Source organism: Hyperolius riggenbachi, chromosome 1 (genome assembly GCF_040937935.1).
Source record: "Hyperolius riggenbachi isolate aHypRig1 chromosome 1, aHypRig1.pri, whole genome shotgun sequence".
Classification (NCBI taxonomy): domain Eukaryota; kingdom Metazoa; phylum Chordata; class Amphibia; order Anura; family Hyperoliidae; genus Hyperolius; species Hyperolius riggenbachi.
The window spans coordinates 156,282,703-156,303,700 of NC_090646.1; the positions used below are offsets into that span (position 1 = coordinate 156,282,703).

Genomic DNA, 20,998 nt, shown 5'->3' on the forward strand with positions numbered 1-20,998 from the left:
AGAGTCTGAAGCCTGATAAAATAATTATTTTTATCTGCTACATATGTAAAGCAATATTACCTGTGCTGAAACGCCGCACTCCCGCTGCAAAACGAGGGCTTTATACCCCCAAATTCCTGGGCCAAGAATCGGGGATTGCTTCCTGATAGAAGCAGAGCTTAGAGCTGTAGCTCTGCCTCTTCTGAAGTCAATCCCTGCCGATCGCTGCCCCTCTCAGTCTTCTTTCACTGAGAGGGGCGGGGAGAGGCGGAGATCCGCGTGCAGATTGACTTCAGTAGAGGCAGAGCTACAGTGCTAAGCTCTGCCTCCCCGGGCAGCAAAATCTATGACTTTGAAAGGTTTGGAAGTTTGCACCGGGATTTGGGGGTATAAAGCCCTTGTTTTACCACGGGAGTGCTGCGTTTCAGCACTGGTAAAATTGCTTTACATATGTAGCAGATAAAAATAATTATTTTATTAGGCTTCAGACTCTCTTTAAACGCAGATGCAGAATTTGCCATAACTACTTCCTGTGGTAATACATTCCACATTTTAATCACGCTTACTGTAAATAACCCTTTCCTAAATAAATAGCTTAAAAAAAAATTCTCCATTTGCAGATCATGTCCCCTAGTCCTTTGCACAAGCCTAGGGACAAAAAGCTTATCTGCCAAGCTTTTATATTGCTCTCTGATATGAAGGTTGTAGCTTTGCAATGGGGCAGGGAACATGGTTAATATTAGGGTAGGTCATAGGGATTAGGATCAGAGTAGGTCAGGTGCGGCAGTTTTTAGATTATCAGTGTTCAGCATGTAATGTTGATGCCTTAAAGAGACATTGAACTCTCCCAAAATACCTGTTTTTCTTTTAAAATCGTCTTTAATATCAATGCCCTAACTGAAATGCTGCTTCTCCATGGCTGAACACTAACTAATCACCCCAAACTCCCCGAGGGCACATTGCGGGGAGCATTCCGTGAAGAGGCAGAGCTTTGGGCTGTAGCTCTGCCTCTACACAGGTCCATCTGCGCAGATCACCGCCTCCCCCCCGCCCCTCTCAGTCTTCTTTCACTAAGAGGGGCGGGGAAGAGGTGGAGATACGCATGGATTGACATGCATGGAGGCAGAGCTACAGCCCAAAGCTCTGCCCCTCCGACCAAGAAAGTCGTGGATTTTTGCCCGACAGTTTGGGGTGATTTAGTTAGTGTTCAGCTGCGGGGATGCAGCGTTTCAGTTAGGGCATTGATGTTAAAGAGTTTTTTAAAAGAAAAACCTGTGTTTTGAGAGACTTTAGAGTCTCTTTAAGCCAGAAAATACCAGCACCAGGTAACCGGAACAGATGGACTATCAGTATTAGAAAAAGTCACCAGTCATGTGATCAAGTCCAGAGAGATTTTTTTTCCCCATTTCTGTGCATCTGATTAAATGTTTGATGTGAAGCAGTGAAACCTTACTGCTCCTCTATAGAAAATAACCCTGGAAATGCGTACATTAAGCTGCAATAAAATCCACACAGCATATGCATCACCATACCATATACATCTGCTCCATGGTCGTATACAGTGTCCAGACATGTCCCATCCCTAGTGTCCCACACACGAATGGTGTAGTCCCAACTGCCGGATATGAGAAGATAAGGGATCTCCGTGTTCCACATGAGTCCGCGGACTGGAGCCGTATGACCACTTAGGACATTTATACACGCATCCTGTGTGTAGTCCCAAATCCTCACAGTGCTGAAACCCATAAAAACAGCTCTTTAACACAAACACAACGCCTCAGATAAACAAGTCCATCAAAATGGAACAACAGGAATTTCTGCACTTTCACAACTTTTTTCAACACTTAATTGCAAGAAAATAATAAAAGTAAACCTAAAAAAAAAAAATTTAAAAAAATGTATTTTGTATGTTTTTTTGCCTGCAAATGTTTGTATGTCTGCACTTTTCTGAAGAAGGGGACCCCTTGTGGCCCAGAAACAATTGTCAAACAACCTTGTGTTGACTCATGCAATAAAACGGAACACTGCATTGTGACTACAAGTGTGCTGACCGGACTTCATTGCTACTACTTTGACTGGCGGGTGTTGTGGCTTGGCACCCAGGTCTAGCACCCAACACACGGGCAAGGTGTGCCACTCCAGAACTGTTGTGCGTATTAATAACTATGATGAATCATAAAATCCCAGAGGGTGAATATTATATATATATATATATATATATATATATATATATATATATATAATCTATTTTTTTTCAACCTATAGATGAAATAATTATTCAATATTGAAAATCTGACAGGGATATCTAAAAAATGGTCATTTAGTGGAGAAGGAGGATGTTTTATCTAATCAGTTTTTTTTCACCTCAGTATTCCTTCAAGTGTCGGCTGACCTGCTGATTCTGTGGCTTACAAAATCACTCACTTGCAACAGATTAGATGCTCTGAGCTTTCCGACCTGTGTACTTGTTCCAGGGGAGTAATACAGCAAAGACTGTAGCCAGAGGATCAGCATTGCAGCCTTGAAACTAGCATTTTCAGAATGGGTTTAAGTTGACAGCCTACAATGCTTTCAAATCCCAGTTGTACCTCAAAGTTTGTCTTCCCTTTTATTTTCTATGGCATAGTAGATTACTGAAAGCATTTACCCGATATCTAATAGCGATCTTACTTCAACACTCAAATTGCCACGAGGAAAACTAAAGGTTGGGTGGACCTTATTGGTCCAATTTTTTGAACAATCAACTGGCCAATCTGATAAATGTGATCGGACGGAATCGATTGATTGGGTTCACTAACGGGAAGTGATCCATCATTTGGATCCTTTAGTGGACCTATTGCATTTAACATATTGGCCGGTCAATCATTCAGGAAATTGGACCATTAGTGGCCACCTTTAAAAGATTTATAGGTTTACAAAATTTTGCTTTATGGTAATAATGCAAATTGTTTTTAACAATGGTAGACCCTGGATCAAATGATGAACAAGGTGTGTACTAAAATTCTGTATTTGGTTGGATCTAGCAGGATCAGACATCTGCATGACATCATCTCACGTACATGATCTCTCATGCAGTTAGCTAGGTGGAGAGCAGCTTGGTCTTTAAGTACTTCAATTACCCTTTTCATTCCCTGCATTACTTCTAGTAACCAATGTCACCAGAGACAGAACTAACTAAAAATCATGGGCCCCCACAGCAAATGTTTGTTGGGGACCCCCACATTTACACCCCTTTCCCCATCTTACCTATCTGACCCTTACAACCTTGGGGGCTAATCTATCATGGGTCATATGACAAGTGCGGCCATTATGATCCCACGCCTATAACAAGCATGGAGGATGGACCACTGTATCAGAGGGTTGGTAAGTATTTTGGGGGCCCCCACAGTTCTTATCACCCCCCCCCCTTCCCTCCACAGTTACAGGGGATGTTCCTTCTATAGTTACAAATTTGCTAAACAAAATGAGTATAAGAGAGTTGGAGAGAATGAAAGCTGTTGTAAGTATGGTGCCTATGCTTAGTCAGGTAACGCAACATAAACCAGTCTCATCCATGAGTTACCTACCCATCATCTGAGCCACTGCAGAGAATTCCTTCTCTGAGAGGAGACCATCGAACATGGAACACCTTCGCTGTATGGCCAGTGAAGACTTTCAGAGGTTGATCAGAACTGGTAGCTAAATAATACACTCTCACATTCTTGTCTTCACATCCAGTTGCAATCATATCTCTGCACAACAGAAAAAACAGACAAGAACAATATAACAAGGACAGATAGCACAGCATATCCAATCTAGTTAGTATGCTTCATGGAAAGGCTTAAGTTTAGGACTTACCGGTATTCTACATTTTCAACCATCAGGCAAAAGTGTTTTCTTAGGTCTCTTTATGCACTCTGTTGTAGAGCTTGTTGTCTGTTTATGCAATCTGCTGTAGAGCTTGTAGTCTGTTTATGCACTCTTCTGTAGAGCTTGTTGTCTGTCTATGCACTCTGCTGTAGAGCTTGTTGTCTGTTTTTGCACTCTGCTGTAGAGCATGTTGTCTGTCTCTGCACTCTGCTGTAGAGCTTGTCTGTTTTTGCACTCTGCTGTAGAGCTTATTGTCTGTCTATGCACTCTGCTGTAGAGCTTGTTGTCTGTTTTTACACTCTGCTGTAGAGCTTATTGTCTGTCTATGCACTCTGCTGTGTAGCTTGTTGTCTGTTTATGCACTCAGCTTTAGAGCTTATTGTCTGTTTACGCACTCTGCTGTAGGGCTTGTTTATGTCTGAGTAGAAGCTCCTTGACATACTAATGTCAAATAAATAACTTTTAAAAGATCTGGTCAGGAGCCCAGGCACTGGCTACTGCCTGCACCACAGACTGTCATTGCTATAGGCTGCAATATTCTCAGAGAGATTCAGTTTGTGCCCTCCATTGCATTCTGGACAGTGGAATAATGAAATCCAACCAGCAGTGGTCCCATGTACACAGACTAAAACAGTACACAGACAGTACACCCTGTGCTTCAGGTCATACAGTCTGATCAAAATATCAAGGTTTACTTTTTTTGAAGGAGAAATTGTGTACAGATTGTTATTATTTATTACTATGTATTTATATAGTGCTGCCATTATTCACAGCACTTTACGGGCCTTTTTACACTTGTCTTGCAAGTGTGCATTGCACTACTCTGTTTTATAGCACGGTGTCATAGCCTGGTGTTTTCTTTGCTCTTAACCCTGTTTCTACACTGGGCCGTACACACACGGAAACCTTATATTATACTCCTTTATTTTTCATCCCTGTGAGCTTAGGTTATTCAGACAGGGTGTCTACAAAGAAATGGTAAATCAATTGCAGCAGCACTTATGGCAAGGTGACAGTGTATGTGCGATCTCCTGAGTGAAAAGGGGAGCTTACAAGTGTTGTAATTGCTTGTTGTTACATGTTGGGAATATTCTAGACTGGTTGCTATTATTGTTTCATCACATTATCTCATGTGTCCTTCATTAAAGAGTCTTCCAAACAACAAGGGAAGAAATAACACATAAGGTCCCGGTGGGGCTGTGATGATGGTCAAATCTCTCACAGCTTATACTTTGTTCAGAGATCAATGGCCAGCTGTACAATTCCCAAGAGTAATCAAATAAGGCTCTACAGTCTATGTGGGTGTAACGTGGCCTCAAAAATGACACTTTACATAAATCCACAGGGCATATGACTACTACCAAATCACAGTAAAAACAATCATCTATCCTTATAAAAACAAACACAAAAAAACAGTAGTTTCCATAGTTCTATAGAAGGGTTTTGGTGGTTCTTGTAGAGACCAAGAGCACCTAAATGAGAAATAGAGAGAGTCCAGGAGCCCAATGGTAAAGTATCATTAGGAATTCACCATCCCAGATCCAGGTAGTTCAATACAAAAAGTTGTAAAGGAGTCTGACTAATAGAAGGGTGGGGTGGAGTCGCCCAAAATATATGGGTGTTAAAACTTTAAAACATAATGTATAAACGAGAGGTAATCACTTGCCTCTCTTGTATTGACCTGAGGAAGGACAATGACCTGTGAAACACATTGTCAAATTTTTGAATAAATATTTTTCAAATTGAACTGGTGTTTGTACCAGTAAGTGATTAACTCTCGTTTACACATCATGTTTTACCCTTTTTTTTTTTTAAGTTTTATTGAAAAAATACAATGCAATACAAACTTGTGGATAGTGGGGTACAATCAGACAAATTAGTTATATTACGATGAGCGTATAAGGCTTGTTCCATCTTTGGTTGCAATTTTGCTATATCAGTCCCCAAATAAATCCGCTAAATGAGGAGAAAGATATGACTGGAAAATAGGGGGTAATGCAGAATCATATAAGGAATGTTACCTTCTTCTAGAGGCAAAGCCATCTATCTACCTAGAAGAATGAGTAATGAATGGAATCCAATCATCTATTAATATGTGCACTGTTCCCAGTAAGGGAAGGTGCTTCTGCTAATAAGTCAAGGAGGGAGTTTGTGCGGATGGGATCAAATAATCTAGGGATCTTATAGAGAAGGTTGTAAGTCTCTTGATCCTCTTGAAGATCTACGTGGGCAGATCATGGTAATTATTTGGCAATGGCAGTCTGATATTATTAGTAAAGTTGCAGCACAAGGTATACTTGTCAAATTTGTAATAGTATGGTTGTAAACCGAGTAACCTTGAACATTTAACAAAACTGTTAAATTATTATTTTATTATTATTATTAAGTATTTATATAGCGCCGACATATTACGCAGCGCTGTACAGTGTGTATATATATATATATATATATATATATATATATATATTCTCTTGTCACTAACTGTCCCTCAAAGGAGCTCACAATCTAATCCCTACCATTGCCATATGTCTATAGTATGTAGTGTAAGTACTGTAGTCTAGGGCCAATTTTTAGGGGGAGCCAATTAACTTATCTGTATGTTTTTGGAATGTGAGAGGAAACCGGAGTGCCCGGAGGAAACCCACGCAGACACGGAGAGAACATACAAACTCTTTGCAGATAGTGCCCTGGCTGGGATTCGAACCAGGGACCCAGCGCTGCAAGGCGAGAGAGCTAACCACTACGCCACCGTGCTGCCCAATCACCAATAACATTGAAATAGTAATGTATATTGTAAATTCAATATAAATATATATATATATATATATATATATATATATACTGTATATATGGGTCTTAGACTGAGGGCGCGATTCCACTTGAGCGAGATGCGAGCCGGCTCTTCTGGGTCTGCGGGGAGAGCAGACGAATCCCATCAGCCGTGCCGTGCACGGCTATGGGATCCGCAGCCTTCCGCGCTGATTTGGATGGAAAAGCCGACCGAATCGCTAGCGGTAGTGATTCGGCCGGCATTACCATTGCACCCTATGGCAGAGTTTCCCCGCACTATTCGCCTGCGAGGAAACTCTGCGGATTCGCGGCGGTTTCCGCTCAAGTGGAAACGCGCCCTAAGGCTTAGGCCTTTTGTGTATCAGTGAGTCCATGGTTCCCCTGTTAACAATATAGTATACATTATTGAGCTATTTTTGATATCTGTACTTATTCTTTATCAGGTCTTCATATTGTATATTGTAATTAACTGTATAAATCAGTTCAGATGTGGGAGGATCTTCTGTAGATCCCCAATAAGATAACAATAGCTGTCTCGCTGCACATAAGATATGAGAAGTTCTGAACCAGAGATTCTCCTGGTATCTCTAATACCTAGGTGTAAAATTGCTAGACTAGGGGCCATATCCTATTGCTGAACTCGGCAGCGCTAGTAAGCGCTGGCGAGTTCTTAATTTAGTTTGCCTAATCCTATTAAACTTAAGACCCCACCCCCAGGCAAAAAGGAACTCGCTTGGGCAATAAAATTACCCAGCAAGTTCTTTACACGGTATCCAATTACCCTTTTCATGTCTCCGATATGAGCATTAGCTTAGACCTGCAAAGAGCAGGTCTAAACCAGCTAACGCACATCGTCACCACAGCATCTAGGGGTCTCTTTAATAAGGAGACCCCCAGAGCTCCCCGTCGGGTAGCTGCACATCTTGGAAGACCCCAAAGTAGCTCTGCCGGACCTCCCTGTAAATATACATACTGCCGCTAATCACCCAACGCCAATAAAATGGCTCAGACAGCAGACCAATGGGGAGCCCTGGCTTCAGATTCAAAGAAGATGCTTTGCCCGGGCTTCTATTGCGCAGTAATTACAGTGACAGATACACTGGACAGATCACAGGAGATCCCCTGCTCTTGATAAAGCGGCTTGGACGCCCGGGACCTCCCTCCTCTACTACCGCCAGCCAACTGTGCCATCCGGTTAAGTATATTGCCCCTCTTCAATGTGTTTTGCCACAGGCTGTACACAGTATCATGGTCACATGTCCTCAGCCTTGTATGTTACAGCCTCACCTTTTTTCTTGTTTGCACTGTGGAGACAGGTTTCAATATTGATCATATTGTATCTAAGGATCGTTTTTGTTTTGTTTTGTTTGTTTTTCTGCATCATATTGATGACACTATGTTTACTATCACATATTGTATGACTCATGTCACTATGGTACCCTAATCACTATTATTCTTTGGGGGATATACTGAACCCGGGTTCAATCACTAGAGGTTGCTCTGATTGAGCACCCTAGGGTTTACTTACCTTTCATATTTATGCATATACTTGATTGATTTGGGCGCACATGAGATTGATTATCACTCATTAAGCATTTTACTGTATATTGCTGGTGGTATGACTGTTTTAATTGTTTTTATTATTTTCATATAGTGATATTTGATGATTGTTAATAAAATTGTTATACTTTTAAACAATAACATTTGTGTGGTGCTGCTTTAAAGAGCCTAGTTCTATGTTCTATTTTGAGTGACAGATACACTGTAATTACGCAATGGAACTTGCGGCGAGAGGCGTCGGAAGATTAGCGGCGGTATGTATATTTACAGGGGTGCCCGGCAGAGCTACATTTGGAGCTTCCAAGATGTGCGGCGACCATACCTTATTAAAGGAGACCCCCAGATGCTGCAGCGGAAGATGCCGGTGATGTTTGGCGTATTTGCACGTGTGTGGGGAGTGAGGCCGTGGTGCTGAGGGACAGCACCACAGCATAAACCTCGCTCCCCATTGCCCAGTAAAAGGGTGCATCGCTCAGGCTTCGCCTGAGTAATGCTCCCTGACAATTGGCCATCACACAAAGGAAATGGGCAATAGGATTTGCCGGTAATCCTCATGCCATGGCAAGGTGATAAGTAGCTTGCATCTGCAAGCTACTTATCACCTAGAATAGGATATGGCCCTAGGTGTTAAAGGGATCAGGGTTTGATTGGTATTAATTAACACGAGCTGGACAAAGGCCCAATATTGGGATATAGAGGGACATTCCCATAGAATGTGAGTTAGAGTGCTTTGGTCTTTTGTGCATCTCCAACATAATGGTGAATGTTTGAAAGTTTTGACACCCATACATTGAGGGCACCTCTACCCCACTCTTTTTTTATAGTTCTACTTCCTGTGCCACAAATGCAGAAAGTAAGTAGATGTGGAAGCTGGAGAGGCCATAAGTATTTAGGAATCTAGTTATGAATTACCCTTCAAAATGCTAGCCATCAGTTTATATTCTTGATTGTAAAAAAAAATGTAAACCATCCTATTTACGGTATAAATGTGATGAGGTATGTTGCTAGTGCAATATTGCATTCTTCCACAAGATGGAGAGTGCTTTACATGTAAGTAGGGCCACTGAGGAGCTTTCAATCACAAATGTCTTTCCACTCTTTCTAAGTTGCATGATGTTTCCAGTGTCATGTGAACCAGAACAGCCAATGATGAGCTGGCAGCAAACGTAAGCTCATCTTAAATTTTCTAATAATGACACATGGCTTGGTTATAAACAGCCCACATTTGTTTTTTTCAAACTGCTGCAAGCAGCCGTAGTGCAGAGTGATGTGAGTGAAATATGAAGTGATCGATCTTTCATGACTTTATTTTATGGTTATTGATCGATAAACACGGGATTTGAAGTGTCTTGAATTACTTAAACTTTTTATTATTATTATAATTATTAATTCTATAGCCCCAATATCTTAGGCAGTGCCATACAGAGTACATATACTGTATATGTATATATATATATATATATATATATGTATAGAGAGAGAGAGAGAGAGAGAGAGAGAGAGAGAGAGAGAGAGAGAGAGAGAGAGAGTCTTGTCACTAACTGTCCCTCAGAGGGGCTCACAATCTAATCCCTAGCATAGTCGTATGCCTGTTGTAGTCTTGGGTCAGTTAGGGGGAAGCCAATTAACTTTACACGGTGGGAGTGCGACCATCTGATCATATCTGACAAGCTCTTGTCAGATATGTACAATGGGACACTGTGCTGGAACACTGCATGGATCAGGAAGCCTCTGGAATATCTAGCGGCTTTCCTCTCCTAAGGTATCTCCTTTTTGTAATGTTTTCAGTAAATATTTACTTTAAGCTAAGAGGACTATTAACTCTGACAAGATAAGTACTAAAGTATAACCTTGATATTAAACATGACTCCTTAAGATATGAGAAGTTCTTAACCGGACATTTTCTGGTATCTCAGTCCCCTTGGGTAAAATTTGCCTTCAAAATAATTTACAACATGGATTTCAGTACATTATTCCCATTTTCTAGTCTGTTAACTGTACAAATTTTTACACAATGAAAGAACATAAAATGAAAATGCTGAGGGGGTGAGTCGGCGTAAAAAACAGTGTAATATAGAGGCGTACATATGTACAGGCTGCCGGTGAGTTGAGCGCAGCATGAGCCGAATGGCGGCTCACCCTGCTCCCGCTCAAATTCCCAGTGGCATAAAAATCGAATCCCCCTCTGAGTTGTTGCAACTCGGAAGGAGAAGTAATTTGTGGTCTGGTGATCGCTGAAACCCCAAAATACTCATGCGAAGGGTGCGCACTACAGCAATAGTGCTATAGCGGTGCCCAAGTCAGACACTACATGGCAGGTGCAATGCGCCGAAAGCACCATTTTCAAATATAGAGGTTTTCAGAACATTACATTTATACATTCATTTCAGTATACAGAAAAGCACATTAAAAGGCTGCAGCCTACATGAAAATCAGCCCTCCCTATACAACACACTATCCTATTTTAGAGGACCCTAGAATGACTCACTTGTTGTTTTGGCTCCAGTCACATCCAAACACAGCTGCTGGGTGTTTATACTTGTGCAAAAGTTTTCCATCGATTGTGCGAATGATGCTGAAACAGTTACAGGGGGAAAGAAATAATCACTTTAATAATGAATAAAGTAGGCTAAAGTTGGCATTTATACTGAAGATTGATCCCTGTGTAATCTGGGCACTGTGAAAATTAAGTCATGTAGAGATCTAACGGATGATAATGAGTACAGTATTTCCAACTGTTAGACACACTCACAGCTATTTCACTATGATGAAATAACATACAGTATATCAGGTCAGCAGCCTGAGGGGAAGGCTTCCTATGTGGCCCGATAGAAAAGGATATGGCCCCCAAAAGGTGGCAAAAGAGATGCAATGTGGCTCCAGTGATGTGCCATACAACATTTATAAAGAACATGCCTGGCATTTAAAATGCAAACTCACAAATCTCATTTTGATTCACACTACAATAGATACAATCAGGTCAGTACTGTATCCATATTCTGTGGACAGTTGTACAGCTTTACAGATGTGCTGTGGAACTGCTGCCACCACTTTGGACCACTTTGGACCTAATAAACACAATTCAATGAATGTCATTGAAAAACCCAGAATTTTGAAGTAAGGAAATTCCTGAAAGGTCTCCCTCAGCCACGCACAATACAGTATAATAATATGGTAGGACATCAGCCTGAGTACACACAATGCAACTTCCCTGTCCGACTGACAGGATCTGACGAATATTTCTGACATGTCCGATTTGCTCCCGATCGACAACCGGATTCAATCAGGAGGTGTTTGGATACAGATAATAATGAGGACATTTGACACTGGTAATGAAGGGGAAAGTGAAGCATTCACACAGCAGGGCACAGGGCTGTGCTCATACCTGACTTTGAGCTCTGTTAAGTTCCCCAGAGCTGCTCCATGTTCTGTACGCACGCTACTACTATATCCAAAGTCTGTAGACATTCTGGTGTCTCAACTTGTGCCTGTACACAGACACTGTACCGGCCCCAGCCCAAGGGGGGGTTCTGGGCAGCTGTAACCCCCCCCTGAACTTGCCCATGTAGGAGTTCTGGTTCACCATGATCTTGCTGGGCAATCTGTAACTCTGGTTATTTCAACTCATACTCCACAGAGCAATATTAATCCAGTATTTAGATAGTTTTACAGACTTACTGATATCAAAGTTTATAGAATAATAAGAAATATATATCACATACTATCTTGAAGCTCTTTTTAATCTATCATAAACCACAAAAATAAAGGGCCACAATTTCAAGACTTACCAGAATCCATCTCCACTACACGTGGCAATGCGCTTAGAATCTTTATGGCTCCAAGAGATGCAAAAAATACCATTTTTTCCATGCTATAAAAAAGTAAGCATGGGTTTATAATAAGGGTGGAAATGAAATAACGAAGCAAACAATACAATAGTATATATGACCACTTAAACCAAACATCAGATAACTAATATACGCATACTCTTGCTTTGCAAAAGAGACAGCTTATTTTATTTTCTGCTACTTGATTACTTCTAATAATCCAAATATACATACAGTATATTTTACACACTGTAACGATTGCTCGTTACAACTCACCTCTCCTCGCACCCAGCGCTGGCTCATGTCACGGCGGCAGAATGTAACCATCGCTCGTTACACTCTAGCCGCCGAGTCCCACGCTGCTCCTGTCCACATGGTGGAAAACGCCTACCCGACGTGCGTCTGGGTTCAGCGTCCTCTGTTGCTAGGTGCACGCCTCTTCCCTTCTTATCGCAGTGACCGTGGGTGGTACTGCACCCGTCCCTAATTGAGAGGCAGGATATTTAAACCCTGCACTCTCACTGTTGGGATGCTGTTGCAACCCTGGTCACAGCCACGGCGTTCCGTCCCCGTTCCCCTCTTCCCAGTTGTTCCCCTTAGGATTTCTTTCTCTACCAGGTTCCCTCTCCAGGAATCTGTTTTGGCCTTCCCTATTGCTGCTGGTAATCTTGTATGTTACATTAATGTTGATGCATTTATACCATCAAAAGTTTTCTTCTAAAGGCTAGTTCCACAAAAAATTAATTTGGGCCTGCTTCACACTAGAGCTCATTGTTGGCATTTTTAAGGCTTCTTTGTAGTCAGGCAAACACTCATTTGTAAAATACACATCCAATTTAATGGAACAATTTATAGAATTCCAAGATATAATCTTTTTTTGCTACACTTTTAACAGAACAGAAGCCTTGTGTAACTTATTTTTTTACGTTTGGACAGTGTTCAGGCTGCCATTGGAGCCTACAAAGGCCTGACATTAGTTTCATAAATTACTATGGTGGTTTTTAAGTAGTTGTAGATGTTTTAAAGTCAGGTGCTTACATTACAGTGAAAAGCAGAATAAACTAACTGGTGTTAAACTGATGTGCTAGAAATTGCCACAAATGCTAGGAAATAGCTAAGCAAACCCCCATTCAAATACCAGGAAAGCAGTGGTGAAGTTGTTCAGTATCTGATGTGAATGGCAACATAAAGGACAAAAACAACAACATAGCAAAAACAGTATTTGTTTTTGTTTTTCTGCTGTTTGTTTGCTTTAATGCCCCCTATTATTAAATAAGTGAACATCTTTAGTTAACATAACCATTCCTTAATGAGACCACTTAACGCACACAGAAGATCTATAAAGACTGAAATATTTAGTCAACAACTACTGAGATGAGTATCATAGCTCATCAATAAATCACAACTTCATGGGTAATTTTCTGGTTGGCTCAAAGCTTATTTTATGCCCTTAGCTATACTATTTACTACTTATACCCCTATTTTCTATTACAATTTCATAAGTTTTAAAATAGGCTTTGTCTTATATGTATAAGCATAAGGGCCCTTTTCCACCAGCGCGTTTGCGCTGGCTGAATCGCAAAAACGCAAACCGCTAGCGATTTTACAATCGCTACGGTTTGCTTTTTAACATAGGAATCACGGTAGGTCATTTCCACTACCGCGATTCGTTTTTGTCGGGAACGCGAACGCGCGGCGGAGCGATAATTGCCGCGATTTTGCTATGCAGTGCATAGCATAGCAAAATCGCGGCCGCGAACGTCGGGGAATCGCCGCTAATTGCGATTCAGCAATCGCTAGCGTTCAGCGTGAACGCTAGCGATTGCTAGTGGAAAAGGGCCCTAATACAGGTATACTTTTACATACTGACTGAGAAATTAAAAATATTAGTTATCGCTTCAACTATAATGCTGTGTCCGTATATTTTGATATTAAAAAGAAAAACAAATGTACTTAAAGGGAAACATAAAGGGATACTTCAGCTAGAAAAAAAAAATAGTTTTACTCACCTGGGGCTTTTACCAACCCCCTGCAGCAGTCCCGTGCCTTTGCCGTCACTCACAGGTCCTCCTGTCCCCTGCTGCCAGCTGGTTTTGTTTTTGGCCAACAGGCTCACTGCGCCTGCGCAGGCCAGGCCGTGCGTCTCCTTCTATGCGGTCCTGTCTGCAATACCGTCCTGTGCAGACGCAGGACACTATTGCGGATGGGAACTCGTAGAAGGAGACTCGTGGCCAGACCTGTCGGCGAAACGAAAGTAGCTGGCGGCGGGGGACAGGAAGATGCGTGAGTTACTGCGAGGGCATGGGGTGGCTGCAGGGGGCTGGTAGAAGCCCCAGGTGAGTAAAACAATTTTTTTCCCCTGGCTTAAGTGCCTCTTTAGGCCAAGTAAAAAAAAAAAAAAAAGATTTAAACTTACCAGGGACTTTTTCCAGCCCCCTGGACACGTACTGTGCCCACGACATCCTCCTGATCCCCTCCGGTTGGCGACTACTGCACATGCATGGCCCCGAGCAGCCTGATCACACTCCTGTGGCCGGCAACGTGACCAGGATGCGCGCGGCTCTAGGCCGTGCATGTACAGTAGCGGTGACCAGCCAGCTTTGCGGGGGGTTGCCACTGTTGGCCGGAGGGGATCAGGAGGACGTCGTGGGCACATCACCAATCCAGGGGGCTGGAAGATGCCTCAGGTAAGTTAAAATCTTTTTTTTTTTTATTTGACTTAAAGAGACTCCGTAACAAAAATTGCATCCTGTTTTTTATCATCCTACAAGTTCCAAAAGCTATTCTAATGTGTTCTGGCTTACTGCAGCACTTTCTGCTATCACCATCTCTGTAATAAATCAACTTATCTCTCTCTTGTCAGACTTGTCAGCCTGTGTCTGGAAGGCTGCCAAGTTCTTCAGTGTTGTGATTCTGCTATGAACTCCCACTTTCAGGCCCCTCTCTGCGCACTGCCTGTGTGATATTTAGATTAGTGCAGCTTCTCTCTGCTCTCTTATCTTTTACAAGCTGGATAAATCATCCTCTGAGCTGGCTGGGCTTTCACATACTGAGGAGTTAGACAAGGGCAAAGCTATTTGCAGGAAGAAAAGAGCAGCCTGAAACTTCAGTGCATGAGAGATGCAGGGGGAAAGAAACACACAAATGATCTCTTGAGATTCAAAAGGAAGGGTGTATACAGCCTGCTTGTGTATGGATGTATTTTCTATGTGTGGACATACTGTACATCAACCTACTTCCTGTTTTGGTGGCCATTTTGTTTGTTTATAAACAAACTTTTTAAAACTGTTTTTAACCACTTTTAATGCGGCGGGGAGCGGCGAAATTGTGACAGAGGGTAATAGGAGATGTCCCCTAACGCACCAGTATGTTTACTTTTGTGCGATTTTAACAATACAGATTCTCTTTAAGCTTCCCTTTAAATGTAAATTATCTATTTTAACACCTACTAACTGCAGTAGTTATGGAAACTGCTATTGGCATTGTTACTATAGCTAACATTACCCCATAGTATTTATACATAATTAATTCCATATACAGTACTGTATTACATTCACGCCCACTAGCAGTTAGTGGAGTTGCTCTATGTCCACTGCTTTCAGCATTATGTCACTCTAGATGATTCATGTTATCAGTCATCTGGAACATGGAATATTTTCACTTGACCTCACTTGATTTAAATAGCTTCAGTTTTGATTTCACAGTGAAGACAATATCATTTTGAAGCTCTTACCTCATTGAATCGTGTTATCATTTTCCCTTTTTTAACATCCCAGATAAAGCCCCCATTTCGGGATGTTGCACCAGCTATGCAGTTTAGGTCTCCTATAGGACAAGACAATAATGGCAGTTATGGAATTGCGGATCAATAGAATGAGCATATTAGAGTAGGAAAGAGGTCAGGGAACTAACCTGGTGCCCAGGACAGGGAGTAGATAACACCTTCATTTCCTGGGGAAGTGTAGACGGCTGTCAATGTGTTGATGTCCCAGACTTTTATTGTTCCATCAAAGGACGCTGTAGCTAGTAGATTTGGATCATCAGGTTTGAATTTACAGTCAAAGATGGTTTCAATGTGACCCTACGCAATAAAAAAAAAATCAAAACAACCAAAGGCTCTGTTTACTCTGCACATAGCTATGGAAAAGCACTGAGTGCCCCATATGGAGTGATGAAAAGAGCAGAGGCTTCCTAGTTTACATGTGTGATATAGGCACATCCTTTAGTGAATTGGCAACAGCTCCTTTAGATACCAAAGTTTTAGATTACCAAAATATCCCAATGAGTAGATCAGATTGGGTGGAAGTTGAGGGACCTGTGTCTCCTGCCTCCAAACACTCAGATCCATTGCAAATTTTGGTTTGGATGAGCTGTCCCAATTCACACTATTCATATCTCTATTACAGGATTTTTTTCACTGAACGTTGTACTTTACTTGAGAAACAGCGGCCAATGGATGATTTGGCCGCCACATAGGCGCTAATGCAAATATCGCCAATTAGGCGCCCAAAGCAGAAATTTAGGAGTACGATAATTATCATTATGAAAGTTAGTTTTTGACATTTTTAATAATTTAGAAAATTAGAACATTATAGTTTTTTGACATTTTTACAGTTTTCTATTTACAAATTATTCATTTTTCAAAGTATAATTTTGAAATGTATTGTTTTAAACATTATAAGGCTAGGAGGGGAAGTCTTAGGGTTAGGCGTTAAGAAGGGGGGTTTTAGGGAAAGGCACAAGAAGGGGGGTTTTAGGGTTAGGCATCAAGAAGGGCGGCTTTAGGGTTAAGGGTCAATAAAAGGGTAGTTTAAGGGTTAGGTGTCAAGTAGGGGGGGTTAGGCTTCAAGAAGGGGGGGTTATAGGGTTAGGCGTCAAGAAGGGTGGTTTTAGGGCTAGGAGTCAAGGAGAGGGATTTAGGGTTAGGCGTCAGGAAGGGGGATTTTAGGGTTAGGCGTCAGGAAGGGGGGTTAGGTGTGAAGTGTTGGGGGGTTAGGGTTAGGCATGAAGAATGTGTTTTTTGGGTTAGGCATTGCAAAGGGAGGTTTTTGGTTTAGGTGCCAGGAAGGGTGGTTTTAGGGTTGGGAGTCAGGGAGGGGGGTTTTAGGACTAGGCATCGAAGGGGGAGGGTTCTATGTGAGAGTAGGGTTAGGTTAAGTTGTAGTAAAATATCGTTAATATATACCAATATTTTATTACAATAATTTACACTTTAAAAGGAAAAAATATCGGTAGATATTGACAGTAATTTTATTAACGAAAAAGGCGCCCATCTTTCCTCACACCCCTATTTCATGCACGCCTTTTTTTATACAATTATTAAATGTAACAAAATATGCAGAGTCTATGCATGATATGAAAAAAATAAAAAATACATATAAACCAAATAGTACTGTGACAGCGATTGAAAGGTACATACCAAATCCCTTAGGAAATCCCACTTCTTGGCTCCCATGTCATACAGGCCGACTCCCCCATCCATGAAGCAACAGACGGCATGACCAGGAGGTAGCGAGAAGGCATGATTCTGTGTCAGGGTCGGAGGAGGGACAGCCTCACTCGTTGATGATGTGTGATGGTTCTTTGTAGGACTCTGTGCTAAAAATACTCATTAGAAGTAGAAAAGAAGCCAAATATAATACTGATTTATTATTCAAGAAATTATAAAGATGTAGCCTGTCGATAGTCTTGTGTACACATATTAAAGTACTGTATACTATATATTATGTAATTGAAAATGGATTTACATTAATAAAGGTTATAAAAGATAACATTATTTTTGTTGCATACCTCCCATCTTTTTGAGAAAAGAAAGAGGGACACCTTGACACAGTGGCGGACACAGCCAGCAGTGGGCCCCTGTGCAAAATTGTAATTGTGGGCCCCCTATGACCTGCGGCGCGCATAGCGCGCCGCGGCAAAATATGGGCGTGGCTACAACCTGCGGCGCGCGAAGCGCGCCGCGGCAAAAATTAGTGGACAGAACCTGCGGCGCGTAGCGCCGCGGCAAAAAAATGGGCGTGGCAATGACCGGATGAGGGCGGAGCTAACTGTAACTTAAAGCGAACCCGGGGTGAGGGTTTATTTCCTTTTAACCACCCTGGCGTTCTGATAAGATCGCCAGGGCAGCTGCATGAGGGTTTTTTTTAAATTAAAAAAAAACTATTTCATGCAGCCAACTGAAAGTTGGCTGCATGAAAGCCCACTAGAGGGCGCTCCGGAGGCGTTCTTCCGATCGCCTCCGGCGCCCAGAATAAACAAGGAAGGCCGCAATGAGCGGCCTTCCTTGTTTTGCTTACACCGTCGCCATAGCGACGAGCGGAGTGACGTCATGGACGTCAGCCGACGTCCTGACGTCAGCCGCCTCCGATCCAGCCCTTAGCGCTGGCCGGAACTTTTTGTTCCGGCTACGCTGGGCTCAGGCGGCTGGGGGGACCCTCTTTCGCCGCTGCTCGCGGCGGATCGCCGCAGAGCGGCGGCGATCGGGCAGCACACGCGGCTGGCAAAGTGCCGGCTGCGTGTGCTGCACTTTATTTGGTGCAAATCGGCCCAGCAGGGCCTGAGCGCCAGCCTCCGGCGGTGATGGACGAGCTGAGCTCGTCCATACCGCCAGGATGGTTAAACAATACTAGTTGCCTGGCGGCCCTGCTGATCTATTTGGCTGCAGTAATAAACTGAATTACACCAGCAACAAGCATGCAGCTAATCTTCTCAGTTCTGACAATATTGTCAGAAACCCCTGACCTGCTGCATGCTTGTTCAGGGTCTATGGTTGAAAGAATAAGAGGCAGAGGACCAGCACGGCAGCCAGGCAACTGGTATTGCTTAAAAGGAGAGAAATATGGCAGCCTCAATATTATTCTCACCTCAGGTTCCCTTGAAAAGTGCAACGCAAAGACAGTGGGCCCAAGTTTTGGTGACCCTTTCCCCAGAAAATTCACATAATTGTGCAGGTTTTCTCAAGAAAATACACATATATGCCCAGAAAATACGTGCAATCATGTCGGCAGATATGCCCAGAAAATACGTGCAATCATGTCGGCAGATATGCCCAGAAAATATGTGCAATCAAGTCGGCAGATATGCCCAGAAAATATGTGCAATCAAGTCGGCAGATATGCCCAGAAAATATGTGCAATCAAGTCGGCAGATATGCCCAGAAAATACGTGCAATCAAGTCGGCAGATATGCCCAGAAAATACGTGCAAACAAGTCGGCAGATATGCCCAGAAAATACGTGCAAACAAGTCGGCAGATATGCCCAGAAAATACATGCAATCAAGTCGGCAGATATGCCCAGAAAATACGTGCAAACAAGTCGGCAGATATGCCCAGAAAATACGTGCAATCATGTCGGCAGATATGCCCAGAAAATACATGCAATCATGTCGGCAGATTTGCGAAGAAAATACATGCAATCATGTGGCAGACCTGCCCAGAACATACACCTGCTAATATAAATAAAACAAAAACATTTACTCACCTGCAGCAGCAGACCTCCTGTCCCAGCCTCCATCCGGCGCGCAGCTCCCATGGGTGGTTGGGTGGATAGGTAGCCTAGTGGGTGGGTGAGTGGGTGGGTGGGTTGGTAGCCTGGTTGAGTGGGTGGGTTGGTAGCCTGGTGGGTGGGTGGGTAGGTAGCCTGGTGGGTGGGTGGGTAGGTAGCCTGGTGGGTAGGTAGCCTGGTGGGTGGGTGGGTAACTAGCCCGGTAGGTAGGTAGGTAGCCCGGTGGGTGGGTAGGTAGGTAGCCTGGTGGGTGCGTGGGTAGCCGGGTGGGTGGGTAGGTAGCCTGGTGGGTGGGCTGGTAACTAGCCCGGTAGGTAGCCGGGTGGGTGGTTAGGTAGGTAGCCGGGTGGGTGGTTAGGTAGGAAGCCTGGTGGGTGGGTAGCCGGGTGGGTGGGTAGGTAGGTAGCCGGGTGGGTGGTTAGGTAGGTAGCCGGGTGGGTAGGTAGGAAGCCTGGTGGGTGGGTAGGTAGCCGGGTGGGTAGGTAGGTAGCCGGGTGGGTAGGTAGGAAGCCTGGTGGGTGGGTAGGTAGCCTGGTGGGTGGGTAGGTAGGTAGCCTGGTGGGTGGGTAGGTAGCCTGGTGGGTAGGTAGGTAGCCGGGTGGGTAGGTAGGAAGCCTGGTGGGTGGGTAGGTAGCCTGGTGGGTGGGTAGGTAGGTAGCCTGGTGGGTGGGTAGGTAACCTGGTGGGTGGGTTGGTAACTAGCCCGGTAGGTAGCCGGGTGGGTGGTTAGGTAGGTAGCCAGGTGGGTGGTTAGGTAGGTAGCCAGGTGGGTGGTTAGGTAGGTAGCCGGGTAGCCGGGTGGGTGGGTAGGTAGCCTGGTGGGTGGGTTGGTAACTAGCCCGGTAGGTAGCCGGGTGGGTGGTTAGGTAGGTAGCCGGGTGGGTGGTTAGGTAGGTAGCCGGGTAGGTAGGTAGGTAGCCGGGTGGGTAGGTAGCCGGGTGGGTAGGTAGCCGGGTGGGTGGTTAGGTAGTTGAGTGGGTGGTTAGGTAGGAAGCCTGGTGGGTGGGTAGGTAGCCGGGTGGGTAGGTAGCCGGGTGGGTGGTTAGGTAGTTGGGTGGGTGGTTAGGTAGGAAGCCTGGTGGGTGGGTAGGTAGCCGGGTGGGTAGGTAGGTAGGAAGCCTGGTGGGTGGTTAGGTAGTCGGGTGGGTAGGTAGGTAGCCGGGTGGGTAGGTAGCCGGGTGGGTAGCTATCCGGGTGGGGGGCCCGACTCCTATCCTCCCTCCCTCCCTTCCTTCCTCACCTCGGGGGGCCCCCTCCCGATATGCGCGGCGGGAGAGTGAGCGGCAAATGCAGGAAGTCTTCAGGGCTCTCCAGGCATCCGCTAGAGGCCCAGCCGCTGAGTCTCCAATATGTCTCCAACTGGAGACATATTGGAGACCAAGCGGCTGGGCCTCTAGCGGATGCCTGGAGAGCCCTTCCTGCATTTGCCGCTCGCTCGCTCTCCCGCCGCGCATATCGGGAGGGGGCCCCCGAGGTGAGGGAGGGA

The 20,998-nt window shown here is 43.9% G+C and overlaps 1 protein-coding gene across 5 annotated transcripts in view; it reads right to left on the bottom strand.

The window, feature by feature from the left end:
- Nucleotides 1-20,998, bottom strand: part of WDR17 (WD repeat domain 17) — a 168,256-nt gene that overhangs the window by 67,034 nt on the left and 80,224 nt on the right. For 4 of the 5 annotated variants that reach the window (XM_068278776.1, XM_068278775.1, XM_068278773.1 and 1 more), the window contains exons 7-13: nucleotides 17,425-17,612; nucleotides 15,918-16,086; nucleotides 15,739-15,830; nucleotides 11,967-12,049; nucleotides 10,667-10,753; nucleotides 3,546-3,710; nucleotides 1,512-1,714 (exon numbers count right to left, since the gene is read on the bottom strand). In XM_068278776.1, coding sequence (XP_068134877.1) covers nucleotides 1,512-1,714; nucleotides 3,546-3,710; nucleotides 10,667-10,753; nucleotides 11,967-12,049; nucleotides 15,739-15,830; nucleotides 15,918-16,086; nucleotides 17,425-17,612 — 987 coding nt within the window. The remainder of the gene's footprint in view (nucleotides 1-1,511; nucleotides 1,715-3,545; nucleotides 3,711-10,666; nucleotides 10,754-11,966; nucleotides 12,050-15,738; nucleotides 15,831-15,917; nucleotides 16,087-17,424; nucleotides 17,613-20,998) is intronic. The other variant, XM_068278774.1, reaches the window with a different exon arrangement.